General features: G+C 43.0%; 1 protein-coding gene across 3 annotated transcripts in view; it reads right to left on the minus strand.

Annotated features, from left to right (window-relative positions):
• Nucleotides 1–1736: 1736 nt before the first annotated feature.
• LOC106543929 (hydroxyacylglutathione hydrolase, mitochondrial) overlaps nt 1737–22351 on the minus strand; it is a 29220-nt gene continuing 8605 nt past the window's right edge. For 2 of the 3 annotated variants that reach the window (XM_087728881.1, XM_087728880.1), the window contains exons 2-9: nt 15746–15927; nt 13710–13774; nt 10630–10747; nt 7806–7914; nt 6860–6963; nt 6037–6138; nt 5358–5437; nt 1737–3144 (exon numbers count right to left, since the gene is read on the minus strand). In XM_087728881.1, the coding sequence (XP_087585007.1) occupies nt 3045–3144; nt 5358–5437; nt 6037–6138; nt 6860–6963; nt 7806–7914; nt 10630–10747; nt 13710–13774; nt 15746–15927 (860 nt within the window). In that variant the 3' untranslated portion in view covers nt 1737–3044. Of the gene's footprint in view, nt 3145–5357; nt 5438–6036; nt 6139–6859; nt 6964–7805; nt 7915–10629; nt 10748–13709; nt 13775–15745; nt 15928–19456; nt 19751–22351 lie in introns of all 3 variants that reach the window. The other variant, XM_087728882.1, reaches the window with a different exon arrangement.

Raw genomic sequence — 22351 nt, forward strand, 5'->3', positions numbered from 1 at the left:
GGTGTCCGGCTTGAGCAGGGGGTTGGACTAGAAGACCTCCAAGGTCCCTTCCAACTCTTTTATTCTAGGGGTAACCACTGTGATATTCACTGATGGTTTTCCACCCCAAAGTAAACTAGTAGGCATTCTACTGAGGTGTTGGAAAACAGCCAAAATTTGCCCTCTGTAAAAAAAGAAAAGAGGAGATGTGGCTTCATGAGAGCCTAGAGCTGGAAGGGACATTGGTAGTCTTCTAATCCAATGTCCTGCCCAAAGCAGGAAACCTTATATCATCCTGACCAAATGCTTGTCCACTCTCTTCTTAAAAACTTCCCATGTCAGAGCATCCACAAGGCTGTTCCACTGATGAATTAATAGATTAACTGCTTAACAGAGTGGGAAGGGACCTTGTAGATCATCTAGTCCAGTGGTCTCCAAAACCTTGGCAACTTTAAGACCTGTGGACTTCAACTCCCAGAGTTCCTCAGCCAGCTTTCCCAGGAACTCTGGGAGTTGAGGTCCACAGGTCTTAAAGTTGCCAAGGTTGGAGACCACTGATCTAGTCCAACTCTCCCCTCACCCAAGCAGGAGATCCTATACCATTTCTGACAGATGAGAGTCCAGTCTCTTCAAAGCTTCCAGTGATGAAGCTCCCACAACTTCCGAAGGCAACATCTGTTCTACTGATTGTTCTGTTAGGAAATTCCTCCTTATTTCCTGAATCTCTCCTTGATCAATTTCCATCCATTATTCCTTGTCTGGTCTTCAGGTGCTTTGGAGAATAGCTTGACCCCGTCCTCTCTGTGGCAGCCCTTCAAGTATTGGAAGACTGCTATCCTGTCTCCCCTGGTCCTTCTCTGCTCTAGACTAGCCAGGCCCAGTTCCTGCAGCTGTTCATCGTATGTTTTAGTCTCCAGTCCCCTCATCATCCTGGTTGCTCTTCTCTACACTTTTTCTAGAGTCTCAACATTATTCGATCTATCAGGAAATTTCTTTAGCTGCTTCTTGTTTAGCCTTAAGAGTTGGTTGACCTTCTCTGTGATTGCCGGTCAGGTACTGGGAGACAGCTATCATATGCCATCCCTAATCCTTCTCTTCATACTAGCCTCTTCAGTCTAGGCATACTTTGCTTAACCGTTCCTCATAGGATTTATCCTGCAAACCCTTTCTTTGTTGCTTTTCTCTGCACTCTTTCTAGAGTCTCAATCCATGTCCTTTTTTCAGGTAGTTTTGGCAGTCAGGTGGAGATAGCTGACCACAGCTTTCTTCTGGGATATTTTTTTTTTACTTCTCAGGCTTGGTTTTCTTGTGAATCTTCTGTCCACTTATTATAGAACAGGATCACCCACCTTCTCAACCCAGCTTAGCTTTCACATCCAAACACTATTGTGAAAACTCCCAGCGATGCCCTAACGATTGTTTTCATTTTCCAAAGTTAAAAAGAGATGCTCTTTTGTTGTTATTTAGTACAAGTCACTCCCGTAATTTTGGGAAGGGTTAGAAAAAGTTCAGGAAGAAAGATCTGTCCCACCTGTAAAATATCCTGAAGTTTGGAGGAAGATGGAGGAAAAGAACTAAAACCACATTTTTGTTCACAGCCAGTGCAAACTCAAGGCAAGGAGCGTTCAGTACAGAGGAAATGACATTTTTAATAAGGTAGCCTGAGAATTTGACATGGATAGGCTTATATTTTCTTTGGCCAGACTCCATCAGGGTTTTTCCAAAACAGACGAGGGAAGGATGGCTCTTCAAACATCTTAATCTCTTAAAGTAATATTTATTAGATATAATATTTATTTACATGTACATTAGCTGAATCAACGGGGAAATGACAATTCAAGCTTTAAGAAGGAGGTTGTCTACAATGAAGGTTTTGCAAGTGCAACTCTGCCGTGGCAGCTTAAATAAAGCAAAAAGAAAGAAAGAAAACACACCATTTTCTACCGTCACTACTTTTGATTTCTGAAAATTCAGAGTTTTTCCAGAGTGCTGAGAATATTTAAACGAAGTTGCTAATCACTTCTGGTTGAAGCCACGACCAGTTAAAATAGATTTTTAAGGTTTGTTTCTTTTTCCTTTTTTAAAGTGCTGTGCTGTTAAAACAATCATCGTTTCCCTATTTTAAAGATCTACAAACACCGCTATTTACTTGCTCCTGCAATGTCACTTCTCCTCTGTTGGGTTTTCCCAGCCCGCTGCTTAGTTCCCTGAGGGACGGGCACGTTTGCTCAGGGGGAACGGCGTGCTCGCATGCAAAGAGCACATGCAAGATTGCAAACACTTGGAGAGAAGGAGCATTTTAGAATAGCGGAAAACACTCCTTGGCAGATTAGAAAGATTTGTTTTGAAGTCTTTAGAGAAATCACCGAGACTTTCAAAGGTGCATTTCGACTCAAGAGGCAGAGAGGGTTCAAAGCCAGCTTCCCAGAAAGTCTAGGTCCGTGATGGCGAACCTATGACACGCATACCAGAGGTGGCACACAAAGCCCTCTCTCTGGGCACTTGCATCGCCAGCTGCTCTTCTGGTCTCCAGTGCACATGTCCCTGCGAGTGCCGGCACGGCAGAAAACGGCTTGAATATGGCCCCAAATAACGGCCAAAAAACAGGCATGTGCACTGGCCAGCTAGTCTTCAAGTTTCTGGCGCTCTGGCACACATACATTCATGCGTGTTCCGATTTGGGCACTCGGTGCCGAAAAGGTTCACCCTCCCTAGTCTAGTCCCCCGGAAGAAGGTCTGCACTGGACCCCGCTGGTAAAAACCCACAGAGCCTCTGCTCCCAGCAGAGACACCCATACCACTTCCGTGCATCACGCTAAAAACAAATACAAATAATAATAATAATTAACTGAGTCCCAAGGGCACGAGAATAATTAATTTTTTTTTTAAACAGCAAAGTGCTTCGGTGATTTATTTTTCCCTCCTCCCCCTACTGAATTCCATAATGCAAATGAACTCAATAGTAACAGAACAATAAAAACACCAATTTCCTGAACTGAATAACAGAAAGAAGAAGAAGAAGAAGAAGAAAAGAAAAACAACGGGAGGGGGGGGATTTGGTTCCTTTAATCTTTCGGCACTTTGAAGCTGTCCTTCTCTTTGCGTATGGCCCCCATGGTCCGGACAGGATCCGTTTCCCGGGCATGATGCTGCACGGTTGATTCTCTGTCCAGACAGAAAAGAAGACTCATGAGGGGAACCTGGCAGTTAGAAGAGGCTTTCAGCCTATTCAAGGACTCTCCCATAGCTTGGCTGCCTCCACGTGAGTTGGACAGATTAATTCCCAGAATCCCCAGTGGGCAGGGGAGACTTCAGCAGTACCTAAGCGAGAGGATGCCTCTTATTCCTTTCTGGCTTGTGTCCAAGGGTCGGCAACCTTAAACACTCCAAGAGCCATTTGGACCTGTTTTCCACCAAAAAGAAAACATTGGGAGCCACAAAATCCTTCCGGAGCCTGACTATTTCCTGAACGGCCACAAAACTAGCATGTGTAGAAAATATTGGATTGCGTAGAAATGAATAGGTTAACACTGAGAATAAAGGACAAAGAGGAATCGGTGTACTTCAGGACTTAGGGGCGATTTTATGATTGGTTAGAAAAGGAATATAAGTAAAAAAGAAAAAGATTATAGATTAAACAACCCCGCTGACACGTTATCAAATCAAGGGGAGGGAAAGGGAAAAATAGAAAAGTATTAAGATACAACTATACAGTTTAAAAGATGATACAAGTGGAATTATTAGTAGGGAAATAAAAATGGGGAAGAGGATTTTTTAAAAAAATGTAAATATGAGACCGGGATCGCTGGAATTTCACCCGGAAAACCCATCAGAGGGAAGAAGAAAATAAGCAAGGGCAACGACGGAAGGAGGGAGAAAGAAAAGGGAAGAGGAAGCAAGGGAGGGGTAGTAAGAGTAGGAGAGAGGGTAAGAAGGAGAATGGAGGAGTGGGGGAGAGGGAGGGGAAGAAGAAAAGAGGAAGGAGGAAAGAAGGAGGTAGAGAAGAGAGGTTGGGAAGAAAGGCGGAGTAGGGTTGTTGCAAAATAAGATGGATGTACAGGGTGGAATGAAAGCGACCCCGATTATGCTTTTTATACAGTATGTTTAAACAGATTGTGATAAATGCTAGAAGATAACAGATAAATATTAAGTGTACTTGTGAGAATGTATATTTGTGAATGTATATGGAAAGAAAAAAATAAATGTTTTTACAAAAAAAAAACCCTAGTATATGTAGTTGAATGAAATGTTCTGTTTTCTTCTCGAAACTTTCCTTTTCTTGGATTTAACCATGGTTGGCCTACCAGGGGTTGAAAAGCTCAATAAATCACATGCCAGCGGGTGTCACCCATTGGTGGTTGTGACGCATTTTTTGAGCAACAGGGAGTTGCAGCAGAGGGATGAAAGAGCCACGTGCGGTTCCAGAGCCGTGGGTTGCTGACCCCTGCCCCTAGCCCCACAGGACGGCAGAATGCTGTGAGGTACCTGATTCAGCAAATACTTAATTTGCCTTTTATTAATGTAATAGGACAGCCTTTCTCAACCTCAGCAGCTTTTACGATGTGTGGACTTCAACTCCCAGAATCTCCCAGCTGGATGGGGAATTCTGGGAGTTGAAGTCCACACATCTTAAAATTGCTGAGGTTGAGAAACACTATAATACATGGAAGTCAAATTCTATTTCATTGAGGGCCGCATCAGGGCTGTGTTTGACCTCGGAGGGCTGGGGCCGTGACGTGGCCATGGTGTGGCCGGGGTGGGCATGACACAGGACTCATGTCGGGGGCAACTGTGGTGGCCAAGTGCTAAGGCAGGACTTCTCTCAGACCCTCCCTCCCATTATAATCTCTCTCCTTCCTTCCTTCCTTCCTTCCTTCCTTCCTTCCTTCCTTCCTTCCCCTTCCCTCCTTTTTCCTTCCTTCCTTCTTTTTCCTTCCTTTCCTCCTTCTTTTTCCTTCCTTCCCTTCCCCCCTTCCTTCTTTCTCCTTCCTTCCTTCTTTTTCCTTCCTTCCCTTCTTTCCTTCCTTCTTTTTCCTTCCTTCCTTTCTTTTTCCTTCCCTTCCCTCCTTCCTTCTTTTTCCTTCCTTCCCTTCCTTTTTCCTTTTTTTCCTTCCTTCCTTCCCTTCCTTCCTTTTTCCTTCCTTGCTCTCTTCTCATCTTTCCTTTTTTCCCCTTTGTCTTTCCTCTTTCCTTTTCTCCTTTCCTGTCCCTTCTTCAAGGCTCAAGTGCAAAAGGAGAAAAAAAATCCCCCCCTTTTTTTAAGTTTGTTTTGCTAGCCCTCTGATCCTTTGCTGCTTCCAGGCTGGCCCCGCAGGCCAGATCTTGAGTTATGACACTCCTGCTCTAATAGAGCAACCCTCCTGCCGCAGGGAAATTACCTCACTCTCATGAACGGGTTGTATGTGAATTCTTCGCCGATGGTGGATGGGATGGTTGCCTCCCCTCCATCGTATTTGGCCTGCAGAAAAAGAAGGGAAGAGCTTGAGAAAAGTCCAACAGGCAGAAGGATCCTTGAAGGACTCACCTGTTGTGCAACTCCATCAGAGATAACCTGCTGCACCACTTTTGGGACTAAGCATTTTTTCCCCTACCCAGCAGAAGGACCGGCTATTTCTGCCAGGGCCCTGAACAAATCATGGAAAACCATGATAAGAAGGTCAGAGAGCTGCGATAGTCAACTGCTACATTCATCATCATCATCATCATCATCATCATCATCATCATCATCTCCTTGGGTGGAGTCTGGGCAATTGAATGGAGCTAGCAGAGGATTTACTGGCCAGATGCCCTCCCTGTTGCCAATGCGGAGTTATATTCAGCAGATATATTCTCATCATGCCAAGAGAGAGAGAAACATCTGCCTCTACCAAGGATCGAACACACAGCCTTCTGACTGTGAGGCGAGAATTCTAGGCTACCACACCACTTTCATCTGCTATATTAATGCATTGGGGAAATTCAAACGGGACTTTCCTGCGGCCAAAGAGAACAAGCTGAAAATTCTTAGGAACCACTCCTATTTCTTTCTCCAGGGAAGGAAAGGGCAAACTCTCTTACCTTTGCCCATGATAGCTTTCGTTGGATGGCAGCATTATTTGGTTCCACATGCCGGGCAAACTTTAAGTTGTTGATGGTATATTCGTGGCCACAATAGACTTTCTAGCCAGGAAAGAAGCAGGAAAAGAGAACATTAGAAGGCACCAAATGGCAGGTCAACCTCACTGGATGCTTCCCAAAACAATTATTTAACAATTGCAAATTAGCAACAGCACTTAGACTTCACAGTGCTTTACAGCCCTCTCTAAGCGGTATGCAGAGTCAGCCTCTTGCCCCCAACAATCTGCGTCCTCATTTTACCCACCTCGCTAAGTGGGTCAGGATCAAACTCCTGGCAGTTGGTAGAATTTGCCTGTAATACTGCATTCTAACCACTGTACCACCACAGTTCTTAGCAATAATAATAGCACTTAGACATATACTGCTTCATAGCGCTTTACAGCCCTCTCTAAGTGTCAGCATCTTGTCCCCAACAATCTTTTACCCCCCTCGGAAGGATGGGAAGCTGAGTCAACCTTGAACCTGGTGAGATTCGAATTGCCAAATTGCAGGCAGCCGGCAGTCAGCAGAGGTAGCCCTGCAGTACCGCACTCTAACTACTACGGCTCAATTAATGACAGTTCCGTTTATATTTGACAATGTTATTTGCCTCAATTGCTTAAAAGAGGGCAGGTGATCTTCGGAGCCCCAGAGGGAGGGTGACATTGGCCTTTGCGATTGGGACTTGTTAGAAAACGCTGGATTGCTAGCCCAGGTTTAGAATGGTGTATAGATCCAGCTCCCTTTGAGCCCTCCAAGGGGTTTGTGGTTTGTACATAAATACCGTTTCAGGAGGGAGGCGCCCCAAGACCTCAATCAAAGCTCGGTACATTTCTTCCGGCGTTCCTTCAAAGAACTTTCCACAGCCAGCCACAAACAAGGTGTCACCTGGGGAGAAAGATGAGGTTGAAAAAATAGAAATGGACTAGGATGCTAGGCAAGAATGAGTCCCAATTTCTTCCAGACAAGACAGTTGTTAGATTGCCATCACCTTGATTTTCTGTTTTAAGGAAACTTATTTTAATGTTTGATTCCTTTGTGGTTGTATGGCTGATGATTTTTTGATCAGGGGCTTGTTCTGTGCACAGATTCCCTTCGAGAAGGAAGCAATTATGGAAATATTGCTAATAGCAATAGCACTTAAGACTTATAGGCCGCTTCACAGTGCTTTTAGAGCCCTCTCTGAGCAGTTTACAGAGACAGCCTATTTGTCCCCCAACAATCTGGGTCCTCATTTTACCCACCTCGGAAAGATGGAAGGCTGAGTCAACCTTAAGCCTGGTGTGATTTGAACTGTCAAACTGCAGGCAGCGGCAGGCAGTAGAAGTAGCCTGTAGTACTGCACTCTAACCACTGCACCACCATAGCCCTTCCTTCCTTCCTTCCTTAATCCCTTCCTTCCTTCCCTTCCTTCCTCCCTTTCCTTCCCTTCCTTCCTTCCTTCCTTCCTTCCTTCCTTCCTACCTTTCCTTCCTTCCTTCCTCTCACCCACCCACCCATCCCACTTAGCACTTAGACTTATATACCACTTCCCTGTGCTTTTACCAATTGCAGTCAGCCAGCAGTCAGTAGAAGTAGCCTACAATACTGCACTCTAACCACTGCGCCACCGTGGCACATAATAACAATAACATATTACGTACAACATATTATATATAATATTATATATAACACACAATATTATAATGGCAATAATATTCTGTTTAGAAAGCTCTGGTTATGGAGCCTACCTGTAAACACCGCAGGTGGTTCTGAGCTGTTAGGCTTTGTCACAAAATAGCAGATGTGTCCAGAGGTGTGGCAGGGAGTTGAGAGGCATTTCACGTTGAGGGAGCCCACCTGAGGAGGGGAGGAAATCTTCTGGTTACTGACAGGGAGGCCTCGACACCATTTCTGACTCTGATATAGCTCGGCTGACAGAGCAGAAGTACAAAGAAGCAGAGCACCAAACAGGAGGTGCTGCAAATTTGGTTGCACCAATCGGTCCCATTTCTGGAGCTGGATGCACATTTGCCAGCCTTTGTTGAGGGATTTTCTGTTGCAGAAAACTTTTCTCTAGGCCAAGGGTGTCAAACTCAAGGGCCGCAGAGTCTTCCATCTGGCCCGCAGTCACCCTGGAAACAGTGAAGGGCCGGCCAGGGGTGCCTCTGCCAGCAAAAGCGGAACTTGGGAGGGCTGCACACGGCTCTTGTGAGCTCTGTTTTAGGCTGCAATGGACTCTTGCAGCCCTCTGCCAGCAAAAATGGAGCTTGGGGGGGGGGGCGCTCGGTTTTCGCTGGCAGAAGACTGCAGGAGGCCATCGCAGCCGAAAACGGAGCTTGTAAGGGCCACACACTCCCCCCTGCCGAGGTCAGTTTTCACTGGCAGAGAGTTTCAGGAAGCCATCACAGCCGAAAACAGAGCTCAGGAGCCCGTTTTCTCTGGGAGAGGGCTTGGGCCAGAGGCGCCCACAACATGAGTGCCATCAAGCTGGCCATGCCCTCTGCCCCCACCCCCAGGTCAAACACAACTCTGATGCGGCCCTCCACAAAATCAAGTTTGACACCCCTGCTTTAGGCAGAGAGGTAAGGAAGTGCTTGTTTAACTGAAGAATGAATGTGGCCAGAGGCCTTGGTAGCTCCGGGCAAAGAACGAGGCCAACTTTTTTACCAATTTGCGATCACAACTGTGCCCAAAATTTATGTTGTGAGACATTGGTTAAGTGAGTTTTGACTCATTTTACGACCTATCTGGCCACAGTTGAGTGAATCACTCCAGTTGTCAAGTTAGTGACCGCAGTTAAGTGAATCTGCCTTCCTCCTTGATTTTGCTTGTCAGAAGGTCACCAAAGGGGATCCCACAACTGTCATAAATATGAGTCAGTTGCCAAACTGACCTGGATTTTGATCACGTGACCAGAGGGATGCTGAAACGGTCAGAAGTGTGAAAATTGGTCCTAAGTCGTTTTTTTCAGTGCCGTTGTAACTTTGAATGGCCACTAAATGAACTGCTGTAAGTGGAGGAGCACCTAGATTTGAAAAGCTTACAAAGGCAAACTTCAAAGCGCAATTTTGCTGTCGCAGCCATTCCTGCTTTCAGCTTGCCTCAATAATGGAGGGGGGGAGGGAGGGGGGAGTGGAAGGCCAGTTCCAGGCCGCAGCAACAAATCGTCTCATGGGAACCAAGGTCACCTAACCAGATGTTCAACCAAGGCAGTTGGACAGTTGCCATAACACTGACAGTGGCCATCTCATTGGACAATGCGATCTGCACTAATAGGAGGGGAGGGAGTGGTTCTATGTTAGGGTTCCAAGGAGCACCCCCAACAGAAGTAAAACTCCAGGGCATTTTTTTTTATTATTATGTGAAAACCATGGGAATTACTGTATTTTGGGGAGTATAAGACCCAGCGGAGTATAAGATGCACCCAGATTTTGAAGAGGCAAATTTTAAAAAAAGTTTTTGCACTCTGCAGACCTCCCCCAAACACCACATTTTTCGCAAAACGGGCCCATTTTTTGTCAAAAAAAGGGCATGCTTAGCCTTTAGGAGGCTTGTAGAGTGCTCCTGGGGGCTGGGGGGCAAAAAGGAGCAAAAAACGGCCCGTTTTTCCTTCATTGATGCCCTTCCCAGCCCCCAGGAGCACTGGAAGCCTCCTAAAGGCTATGCACAGCCATTCTTGCAAAGGGAACGGGCTTTCAGTAGGCCAAAAATGCTGTATTCAGTGTATAAGATGCACCCTGATTTTCATCCTCTTTTGGGGGGGAAGGTGCGCCTTATACTCTGAAAAATACGGTAGTTAGAGTTGGTTTTGCTTTCAATCTGTGCCGATACGATGTACTCAATGAAGTTTTGCACTCAGAGATTGGATCGTCTCAACGGTGCTTGCTAGCTTGCTTGGGTTCGTCAGTTGGAACCTTGGCAACCACATTCCTCCCCAGGACCTGGGTGGCGGCAACCAAGGGCACCCATGACCAGTTTCCACACCTACCGAGTGTCTTGGATCACCTAGTTTGGTTATTTTAAAATTCTTCTTGTGAAAAACAAACACAGCTTTTCGCTTGCTGCAAAACAAAACCCCACCGTCCTGTTTTAATTTTGGGCTCAATTGTGGTCGTAACTTGAAGACAACCTGTAAAGCAGGGGTCTCAAACTCAAGGCCCGTGGGCCAGATCCGGTCCGCAATGTGGTTGGATCCGGCCCGCAGGGCCATCCTGGAAAATGTAAGGGCCTGGCCCATGTCACTTCATCCCGGTGTAACTGCATCACTTCGGCCCAGTCCACCCAATGCAAAGAGGAAACATCGGGCCAGTACGGCCCGGTCTACCCAGTCCAAGAGGAAACATGCCAGCAGTTTGGCGACTGGTGTCATGTTGGCCACACACCCCGAGTCAGCCACGCCCCACACTCCCCCTGAGGTCAACCACACCCCTGTTACGTGGCTATAAAGGGTCAGCATAACCACCAGCCCCGGGAGAGGCACACGCCGTCAAGCCTGAATAGGATGCATGTTTCAGAAAGGGCCCGGCCAATCTATCCTTCCCCTCCCCGCCACCATTGTTGGTGCTTTTTTACCTGAAAGGTCGTAAGGTGAGAGACTTTCTGGGTGAGGGCTCCAACCCTGCTATCTCCCCCGTACACTCGTAACCCCGGCTCCATCTTTGCAAGTTTCTCGTTGCCACCAGCGTGGTCCCTAGAAGGTAAAATTGTCAGACTTTGGAGGCGGTGCAAACCCGGGAAGAAGCATCCGCCGAAAACGCACATCCAACTCCATGGCCTTTCGGTCCGCGCTCTCGGCAAAAGAAAAGTCCTATTATAATGAATAAGCCACCACTGGAAACAGTTTCTGAACTTCACGCTTGATGTGGAAAAGAATGAAACTTTGACTTTGGGTTCTACGGATTAGATTGACAGGATCAGGGTTTGACTGATCCCCCGGCCTGCTCTCCAGTTGCCAGACAGATCTTTATAGAAATGGCTGGTTCATGTTATTATGGAAAAGCAAAAAGCTGTGATTGGTTGGTAATACCTTATGCTACTCTAAATAGAGAGAGTCAGAAGTCAATACTTCTTTTCCCCTCTATCTTTCCTCCCTTTGCGACCCTTTTCCTTCCCCCCTCATTGCCCTCTTATTTACTTTTGTATTTCGTATTTTATAATACTTTATAACCTAATAAAAATGTGAACCATCGAGCCACCATTGGCGGGTTTTAAAATATAAAAAATATAAATATAAATATAAATATAAATATAAATATAAATATAAATATAAATATAAATATAAATATAAATATAAATATAAATATAAATATAAATATAAATATAAATATAAATATAAATATAAATATAAATATAAATATAAATATAAATATAAATATAAATAATATAAATAATATAAATATAAATAAATATAAATATAAATATAAATATAAATATAAATATAAATATAAATATAAATATAAATATAAATATAAATATAAATATAAATATAAATATAAATATAAATATAAATATAAATATAAATATAAATATAAATAATATAAATATAAATAATATAAATATAAATAATATAAATATAAATATAAATATATAAATATAAATATATAAATATAAATAATATAAAACATCTAATATATAATATAAAATATAAAATACATAATATAAACATAAATAATATAAATATAAATAAATATAAATATATAAACATTTTATGTGTAGTAAAAGGAAGGATATGTAAAAGGATATTTAGAATTTGATTGTCATGAAAACAACATATTGAACTATTGAACAAGATAATAATGAAAGATCTTCATAATAATAGTGTATTATTTTTATTAGAATTATAGAACTTGTCAAATGTAACTTAAGATGAACATTGCTTTCTTTGTTTTAAAATGTGATAGAAAGGGGATATTTTTAAAATATAACAGTGGCATAAAGTAAAAATTAGAGGGGGGAAATGGAAGATTATAATTCAATATAAATCTGTGTATTACCGTTAGAATTATGTAAGTCTGTTAAACATAACAAATATGATTATTGGTATTCTATATGTAGCAAAAGGAGTGATATCAAGGATATGGAGATTGGCATAAAAAACAATATACTGAAATGTGGAATAATTAAGATTATAATTCATCAAAATATGTGCATTACTACTAAAAGTCTATAAGACTATTCATTGGGTTAAATATGAAGAGTATTGTTTTATTTGTACTAAAATGTAACTCTGGTTCACCTAATGATACGTTTGTAGAAAAATGACAAATGAAACATTTTTTTAAAAGTGGCAAACGCTGTTTTACTTCTTTTTCAAACCAACAAACTCCTCTCAATCCCCTGCGGAAGATCTGTTGCTTTGCTGTGAAGTGCAGCAGCAGGGCAGAGTTTGGGAACCACAGGGGGCTTATAGAATTCTCCCAAATGTCATTTCAAAAGTGGTAAAGCTCAAACTCCCACCGACGGCCACAGCTTTCCGCAATTTGCTGTAGACCCTTCGCCACAGCTCACTTGCCACAACTGGCTTGCCACGGGCACCTCCTTGCCCACGGGACAAGAGTTACATTAATATGGAAGAAATGGTGGAATGGAATCATTGAAGAAAAGAGGCAGGAGGAGGGACGGAATGAAATGTCATTGGCAAAAATTAAAAGGATTTTTAACTTTATTTGAAAGAATTAAATTGAATTGTTAAATTGTCCGGCAGTGTATTGACCCGGTCCATTCCACGAAGGCAAACTCAGTGAATAGTTAATTTCAAAAGAACTCTGTATTTCTTTCCTCCCTGGAAAAGCCTTCCACTTTGGAAAATCAACTACTTGTCTGAGACGTCGGGATGACAGCAATAACTGAAATGGGATGACAGCTGCAGCTGCAGATCTAACCTGAATCAGCAGCCCAGGAGAAGAAACTGGACATTAAGTGTTTTTTATCAGGGCAACCTCGTCTACTCAAATATGGGACGGAGCATACTGCTTCCACTTTCGGTAGACCAGGTTGCCCTGATAAAAAACACTTAATCTCTCCCCTGGTATAGCCGACAAAGCCAGAAGAGCCTATGGCTTAGAGGTTAATACATCTACCTAATATGCAAGCAGCCCGGGTTCGAATCCCAGAAGGGTATAGCTAGCTGACGAGAGCTAAATAGCTTCAAATAGAGCTATACTAGTCTCCCTTTATTTCTCTGTCGATAAAAATAAATTTAATAGAAAAATAGTTTGTCACAAAAGCGATTGCCCATGAAGGCTCCAGGATTGGGGCTGAAAGGCAAAAGCGGAAGCAGTATGCAGTATCCCATATTTGGGTAGACCAGGTTGCCCTGATTAAAAAAAAAACCACTTAATCTCTCCCCTGGTATAGCTGACAAAGTGAGGATAGCCTGTGGCTTAGAGTTTAATACATCCATGTAATATGTAAATAGCTCGGGTTCGAATCCCAGAAGGGTATGGCTAGCTGACAAGAGCTAAATAGCTTCAAATAGATCTATACTAGTCTCCTTTTATTTCTTTGTCGATAAATATAAATTTAATACAAAACTGGACAGTACTCTTTGCACGGGAAAAACCCTGGTTCACCAAAAAATAGCTGTCCCCTCGGTGCCCCTTGCTACTCGGGTCCAAAACCTTTTAAGCCACGAAATTAAAAAAAAGGATTACCAGTGGTGATGTGTAGTAAGCACAGTGGTCAGTTTTACTCCATGCTTCTTGGCTGCATCCAGAACCTAGTAAAAACAGTGGAACGTGGAAATGTTGTTATTATTACCACTACTCTTTACAAAACGTTGCAAATGTCCATTCTTCTTGAGGGCAAACAAAGACATGGACTAACCAATCAATCAGTGAAGATAGAAAATATCTCAAGAGGTGCCAAAAAAATCCTACACTCAAACAAAAGACTGAATTTTTTACTGAAATGTCTCTAGAAACCAAGATTTGGCACTCATTAAACGTAACCATCAGGAAAGACAACCATTATTTTCAAATAAGTAGCATACTACTAAAAGAGTTACTATTATTACTGAATATACTACTGGAGAAAGGGGGTGATATTTAGAGACTTGATGGAATTTGACAGTCTTGTAATATGTGATTCAGAATACCTGCAGGATCTTATTTATAAATTGCTGTTGAAGAAGGAAACCAAAGAAAGATTTCAGGATAAAGTGGACGCCCATCTGAAATGATTCCTTTTGACTCAGGTTCTCAAAACAGCTGAGCCAAATTTGCAGCACCTCCTTCCACCAATCTCAAAGGAACGAGGGAAGAAACGCCAACCCACCAATCCAAATAATGCATCCAGGCCTGAATCCTAGCACTGTTTTCCCGAAAATAAGACCCAGTCTTTTTTTTGTCTTCTCAACTTTACTTTTTTAACAAACAACAGTTTTTATTAGACATTTTACCTTTAAAAACAGAAAGAAAAACACAACAAAAAAAGAAAAGAAAAAAACAAGACAGACATAACAATATAAAGTAATTATACAGCCTTCTGTATCGTTATTCATGTTTAGCCTTTTTAGTTCTCCATTCTCCATTGCCTTCCTATTGGTTTTACCTTCTCTAATAATGTAATAACAGTAATACTAACACTTGCAATAATATTAATTCTTCATATCGCCATTATATTTACATTGTAGTCGATACTTTAAGTTTGATAACTTTGGTTAAATTTATCCAATACTAGTTTAGGAAAACACAAAGAAAGACTTCTATTTCCTATTTTGGCTTCTGTTTTCTAGCCACTTATGAATTCTATTCCATATTTTATAGAAATCTCTGCACATTCAAGTACTTTTCTAATTATTGTTTCGTCTGCGGATGTATTGATTTGTTTCCAGTTTTGTACAAAAGCCATCTTAGCTGCAGTTAGTCGCCCTGAGTCTCTCGGGAATAGGGCGGCATACAAACCTAATAAAATAAAATAAAATAAAACCAGTGAGTATGTGTAGTGTTATGTATTGAAATTGTTTGTCTGTTTTCGAAGGCCTGGTCTTATTTTCTTTTCGCCCCCAAAATAAGCACCAGGTCTTATTTTTGGGGAATGCCTTGCCTGCTTACCTTAGGAACATTGCAGCCAGGCCTCCCGTGCCCTGAAACCTGCCACTCCACGGCCTGACTTCTGCGGCCACTGGGGGCCAGACACCATGTGGCTCATTGCGCTGATGTAGCCACTTGTGGCAGGACTCTGCATGTGCGTATTGTGCTGTTATGTGTGCAAGCAACGGCACCAGCGCACCGAACCTCACAGCATCAAGCTGCGAGGGACAGCAATGATGTAATGAACAATGCGCCATGTGGCATCCGGCCATGAACATCCCCAAGAGGCTACTGAAGAAGTTGGGTCAATGGCATGACAGGTGTCAGGGCATGGGAGACCTGGCTATGGTGGTCCTAAGGTAAGCGGGTATGGGGGTGTGTGGGGCAGCTCCATCCCCCCCCCAGCTTGATTTTTACGCCTCCTCACCCCAACTAGTACAACCAGGCAGTGGGTGGAGCTTAATTAGGGCTTATTTTGGATAGGGCTTATATTAGGGCAAGCATGAAGATCAGGCTAGGGCTGGTTTTCGGGGTAGGTCGTATTTTTGGGGACACACACAGTCCAAACTCTTGCTCTCCAGAAGATAGGATGCTTGTCTCTGCTAATGGATGCCCCGGAGCCCCGGAGGAAAGTGAGGTGATCTAGAAGAAAATACCTTTTGGGGCTGCACGGGGTCAACGATGGCTGCTTCCTTGGTCTCCTCATCCACAAGGAGGTACATATAGTTGTCTGTGAGGGCTGGGAGGATTTCCACCTTCATGTTGGCCTGCGAGATGATCTGAGGAGGCCGCCGCTCAAATTCTGGATGGGCAAAGTTGACTTGGAACGTGGAAAAACCTTTGGAAGACGAGAAACCAAGTATAAGTATAATCTTTATTTTTCATTGTACTTAAATAACAATGAAATTGGTTAACTTTTCCAAGTTAACTTTTTCCACAATAGAAGAAAGCCTTTACCATTTAGCAGAGCTGGAAGGGACCTTGCAGGTCTTCCAAGCCAAACCCTGCTCAGACAGGAAGTCCTATACCCAGGATGGCTTCCGCTACTGGTTTGGACGAACTGGTCCAAACTGACTGAATATCACCTCTGTATCCACCCCACTTTTGCTCAAAGGGAAGATGGAAAAACAGTAAGAACCAAGAGTTGCCTGGATTGGCTAACAGCTGATGTCTTTTAGGACAGGGTGCTCCCTCCTTGGCAACTTTAAGCCTGGAGGACTTCAACTCCCAGAATTTGTTAGCTTTAAGCTTTGTCCTAAAGCTTTGCAGGCTTAAAGCTTTGCTGGCTGGGGAATTCTGGGAGTTGAAGTCCTCCAGGCTTAAAGTTGCCAAGGTTGGGGGCCCCTGTTTTAGAAAGCAAAGTTCTTCCTTCATAGAAGTTTGGCCACCATCGACTATTAGATGTGTAACGCAGAACCCCACAGAGACGATCCCCAGGGCTGCCCGTGACTGCTACAAGCCTTTGTTGGGCGTCCAGAAACCCCCACATAACCACAACACCCACCTGCAAACTTTTAATGGGATAGGAAAAAGAAAGAGATTAATAAGCACCCAGGGAGAACTCCTGTTAGCTAGATGATTAATCGCTCAGTATCGTATCACGCCAGACCAGAAGCTGCTCTGTGGACTAGAGATAGCAGCCGGTCGTGCCTGGAGATGCAGAGGCAGGATCTCCAGGGCAGGATTTCTTCAGGGGATCACCCCCACTTCAGGGGTGGGTTGCTACTAGCATTACTGCCTGTTCAGTACGCAAACGAGCATTTATACTGCAAATGCGCAGACGTTAGAAAAGAGGGGGAAATTACATTTTGGCAATGTAGATTGTTCTGCGCATGTGCAGAACCAAAAAACAAGATGGCGACGCCAACAATAGAACAGGTTCAGGTGCGTGGGTGGCACTACCTACTCAGCCGAACAGGGCTGAACCGATAGGAACCCACCTCTGCCCCACTTGGAAGATCAGACCAGGAAGCTGACTCCAGAGATTGTCTAAAAGTACAGAACCCTTCAAGTCTGACAGGGTTAAACTTATTTGGAAGATGTGGGAGGTTCATACTGGAAACTTTCAAGATGTTCTGAGCGAACTAATTGCCTCCTGCAAACTCCACTCCCCTTTCGCTCTTTTATTTCGTCGGGGGGGGGGGAGGCGGCATTCATCGTCCACCTGTGGCCTTACTCCCAAGTCGACCTCTGTTCTTTAGCTGTTCCCTTCCTCTGGCCATTCTGCGCATGCGCACACTGAGAACAGGCTCCAGCTGCTCTTCTGCCTCACTGATGTCTGACTCTGAAGGCAGCTGATAACTGCCAGACGGCTCTGGCCCCCCTCTCTGCCTCTGACACAGAGCCCTTATCAGAGCCTCCCCCAGACTCCAGGACTGAGCCATGTTCCTCCCCAACCTCCTCACTGTCCGAATCTGCCACCAGCTCCACTGGTGGGCCACAACACAAGAAAAGATTGGACTGCCATTTGTCAGAAATGGTGTAGGGTCTCCTGCTTGAGCTAGATGACCCTACAAGGTCGCTTCCAATTCTTCCAACTCCCTAAATGATCTACAAGGTCCTTTCCAGCTCTGTTAATCTGTAAACCTCCCCTCCTTCTTTTTATAATCCAGGTGAATTAGGGAAGTGTCTGCTTTCAAATATTATCTCAAAATGCTAAGAGTTAAAAAATGTCTCACTCCTTCTGCCTGACTCTCTACATAGCCCCAACCTCCATGTCCCCTCAAGAATCAGGGAGTAAATTCCTTTTCCTTGAGGCCAAAGACTCCAGTGTCCTGCAATAAAAGTCAGGGATCAGGAATTATCAAAAGCAGAATTAAAACCCAGAAGAAAACAAAAAGTGTTAATAAAATATTACAATGCGTGGGGATGGATAGATTAACGCTCAAAGTAAAGAAGAAGGAAGAAACAATATTTTTTTAACATTTTACCAATGATTAGTATACAGAAACAGAAGTTAGAAATTCAAAAGTTTAAGAGAATGATTAAATAGGCAATGAAGGGATTTTGTATGGAGAAGCAAATATTATTGTGTGATCATTATCAAGGCTATGAATATTGTTATTATTACCATTATTTTTCAAAACTAACTGCACTCAGACAACACACTGTTCATGTAGATATTGAGTTTTTATGCTTACTAAAGAAAAACATATAAATAAAATAAAAAAAACAACCCAGAAGAAAAACGAAGTTCCTTGTAAGTAAACAAGCAAGCATTCACAATCCCAGCTACCAGGAAAGGAACTTAGAAGTATTTTTTTATTTTTTATGTTTTTTTATTTTATTTATATGACTTTCCATTTCCAGCAAACAGTATGTTCTGGGTACAGTTATTTAAACAGTCACAATCCACATATTTGTTATTTTATTTGTCACAATAATATTAATAATGTAACTATCAATATAATTAGAATAATACATAACATCTTCATGGTCAAATTCTCTCCATGTTAACATTTCTTTCCTCTTTTTTATATCTCCTCTATTCTAATATCTGTTTCTATTGTCTAACCATTGATAAAATGCGTCCCACATCAAAAAATATTGGGTTTCTTCTTTATCCTTAATAGTAAGTGTTAACCTATCCATTTCTGCGCATTCTAGTATTTTCTTAATTGCATCCTGATGGAATCTCATCGTTTTTCCATTGTTGCGCAAATACAATTCTGGCTGCAGTTAGTATATGTAAAACCAGATATATATCTTTTTATTATATTTTTTCTGGAAGGATGCCCAACAAAAATATTTCAGGTTTAAAATATAATTCCTATATATGTATACTTTTTTCTTTAAAAAAAGGATATATGTTAAAATTAAAGATGCTTATTGAAATGAAATTATAAATACCATCAACATTAAAATGGAGCCAGCTCAGAGGCTGAAATACATCAAGTAAATGAGATGAAGAACGTGGAAGAGAGGAGAGAGGTAAAGGGAAGAAGAGAGGGTTAGGAGGGGGGAGAGGAGGAGGGAAAGAAAGAGTGGAAAGGGGAGATGGAGAGAGGAAGGGGAAGTAGAGAAGGATGACAGAGGGAAGAAAGGAGGTAGGGAGGAGGAGGAGAGAGGGAGAAGAAAAATGATGGATAGGTACAAACAGGGTGTATGGAGAGTAGAAGACCATTAATCCTTCTTGGGGGTTGATGGTAAGACAAACTGATGTAAATATTTAATAATACAAAATAATGTTGGTTATGAAACAATATACATGTGGTTATTTGTATAAAAATGAAAAAATAAAAAACTTTAAAAAATATCTTAATATGCTGCTTTATTGACTTTATTTTCTAATAAAGTATTGCCTAAGCTGGTCGTTTGGAGGAAATGCTTGCCTGCCACAGCCTATTAAAAGATAAGGGAGAACTTACGAATTGCCTTAAAAGCATCACCCACTTCGGCTTCAAACTTTGGCCTCTTTGCTGTTCCTCGGCTTGCAGGTCTCTGATAAACTTTTTCTCCAGCCAGTTCAGGGTTCAGCAGGCGGCTTGACAATCCGGCTGGATAGCCTGCCTTAACGCAGCTGGCCTCCGCCCGTCTCCTTCGCTCCCAGGGAACGGAGGAGGGGTGGGGTGAGACAGGATTCCCAACTTTGGTTGTTGTTTTTTTTGGGATGGCACCTCCTTAGGTGTTGTTTGGAAGTACCAGCCCAACACTTAACAGGGCTTGGAAAACAAGAAATGAAAAGGAGACAAAAGTCAGGAAAGGACTGTAGGAAGTAGCCACAGCAGATGTTCACACTTAAGAGGTAAAGAGATAGCTAGGTCTATTCATAGGCAAATGCCCTCACCCAAGATCCAACAAAGGTAGGATTAGCCCTCTACCCATCTCATCACATGGCACTCCTGCGAGTCCCTTGGACTGCAAGGCGATCAAACCGGTCAGTCCTAGTGGAGATCAACCCTGACTGCTCTTTAGAAGGCCAGATCCTGAAGAGGAAACTCAAAGACTTTGGCCACCTAATGAGAAGGAAGGACTCCCTGGAGAAGAGCCTCATGCTGGGAAAGATGGAGGCCAGAAGAAGAAGTGGACGGCAGAGAAGGAGGTGGCTGAATGGAGTCACTGAAGCAGTCGGCCTGAGCTTAAATGGACTCCAGAGGATGGTAGAGGACAGGAAGGCCTGGAGGAACATTGTCCATGGGGTTGCAATGGGTCGGACATTGTTGTAGGAAGTTAGCACCCACCCCTCTCCTTGAAAAATGAAATATTCTAGGGAATATTTAAAAAGGTAGAATATTACATTTCCCTGGAGAAACATGTTTTTAGGCAGGAAACAGACTCACTCTTAATAACCCCCACCCTCCTCAATAGCCCACAGCAGATGTCTGCTCTTAAGAGGTAAAGAGATAGCTAGGTCTATTCATAGACAAATGCCCTCACCCAAGATCCAACAAAGGTAGGATTAGCCCTCTACCCATCTCACCACATGGCAAGATTACATCACCCAGCAAGGCTCAACCAAGCCTGGGACTCAGGACAGCCTACAGAGTTGCCCCTGCATGGCCCCATGGGAGTCTGACAACCAATCAGAATACAAGCTCAAATTCAAAAGCCCAGAGAAGACATAAAACCCAGGCACTCTCAGCATCTCTGCCCTTTTTTCTTCCTTCACCCAAGATCTTCAAGGCATGCGATCCTTTCCAGCATTAAAACCTTCTTTCCAATCAGACTCCATGTTTCCAGTGTCTTTTCCCCCACTTGGAACTGAACCCAGATGGACATTTCTTCCAAACAGATTCTAAGAAAAATCTGCCTGCAAAAAAATCTGTAACAACCACAATAATAAAAAAAATAAAGTAGCCAGCAAGGGAGCGGGGAAGAGGGAGAAAGCAGGCAAAGTTGGGGACCAGGTTTTAAATGTATGTTTTCAAGTCACTGAGAATCCTTTTGGAAGAAGACATTGAAAAAGCAGCTCAAGCCAGATGATTAATCTGTCCTTTGTCAGGCACCGAAAGGGATAAGCAAATGGAAAAGATTTGTGTGGTTTCCTAATGCTCTGTGCACCAAAATTCAAGAACAGCTGTGTCTATGCCAAGTGTTTCCCAATCGTGGCCCCTTTAAGATGTGCGGAGGAAGGAAGGAAGACTTGCCTACAATCCAAGAATGGACATTGAAAGTTACAAACTTAGCCGAGATGGCTAAAATATCGGCATATCTTAAAGATCACTCAAATGAGAGATATAAACGAGACTGGAAAAAATGGATTGACTATATACAAAATAAATACGGGACCAAGAAATTCCAGTTAGCCTATGCTTAAGATCAGAAATGATTTAAACTGTTTAAAGTTAGTTCAGTAAGAAGCAGCTAAGGTCAATGTAGAATGTCATTAATTTCTTTATTTCTTTTTTTCTCAATAGATTTTAGACTGTGTTAGTTAAAAATCCATACCGTGTACGGGTTCTGAGAAGTCGGGGGGGGGAGGAGGAGGGGGTTGGGGGTGGAGGGAGGGAGGGAGGGAGGGAGGGGCATACAAAAAAATTGTACTTCAATGTTTTAATGATTGACGAATGATGAAATATTTGTGTTTTTTAAAAGAAATAAAACCTTTTAAAAAGATGTGCGGACTTCAACTCCCAGAATTCCACAGCGAGAACTCTGGGAGTTGAAGTCCACACATCTTAAAGGGGCCAAACAGGGGTGAAATCCAGGTTGACAGGTTCTGGAGAACCAGTAGCGGAATTTTTGAGTAGTTTGGAGAACCAGCAAATGCCACCTCTGGCTGGCCCCAGAGTGGGGTGGGAATGGAGATTTTGCACTATCCTTTCCCCTGCCACGCCCACCAATCCACGCCCATCAACCACACCATGCCACCAAGCCATGCCCACAGAACCGGTAGTAAAAAAAATTGAATTTCACCACTGAGGCCAAGGTTGAGAAACACTGGCCTAGGCAATTTCCAAATCACCAATGCAGCATCCCGTGTTTTCCCGAAAACACGACTGGATCTTATATTAATTTTTGCCCCAAAAGACGCATTGGGGGGTTATCTTCTGGTTAGGTCTTGTTTTCTGGGAAATGCGGTACTAAATGCATCCCTCTGGTTGACGATCTTAACTGGATCTTATTTTTGGGGTAGGGCTTACATTAGTAGCATCCTGGAAAATCATGCTGGGGCTTATTTTCCAGTTGGATCTTATTTTTGGAGAAACAGGGTAGTAGCAACACAGAAGTGGGGAAAGTAAATTAGAAGCTCCCTGCGTCATAAGAGTCACCACTTCTGGTCACCAAACTAGAAAGGCTGGAACTGCAATTCTCGTTGACAG

The sequence above is a fragment of the Thamnophis sirtalis genome, unplaced genomic scaffold (assembly GCF_051295495.1).
Source record: "Thamnophis sirtalis isolate CommonGarterSnake01/CBP01778 unplaced genomic scaffold, rThaSir2_p1.2 scaffold_14, whole genome shotgun sequence".
Taxonomy (NCBI): Eukaryota; Metazoa; Chordata; class Lepidosauria; order Squamata; family Natricidae; genus Thamnophis; species Thamnophis sirtalis.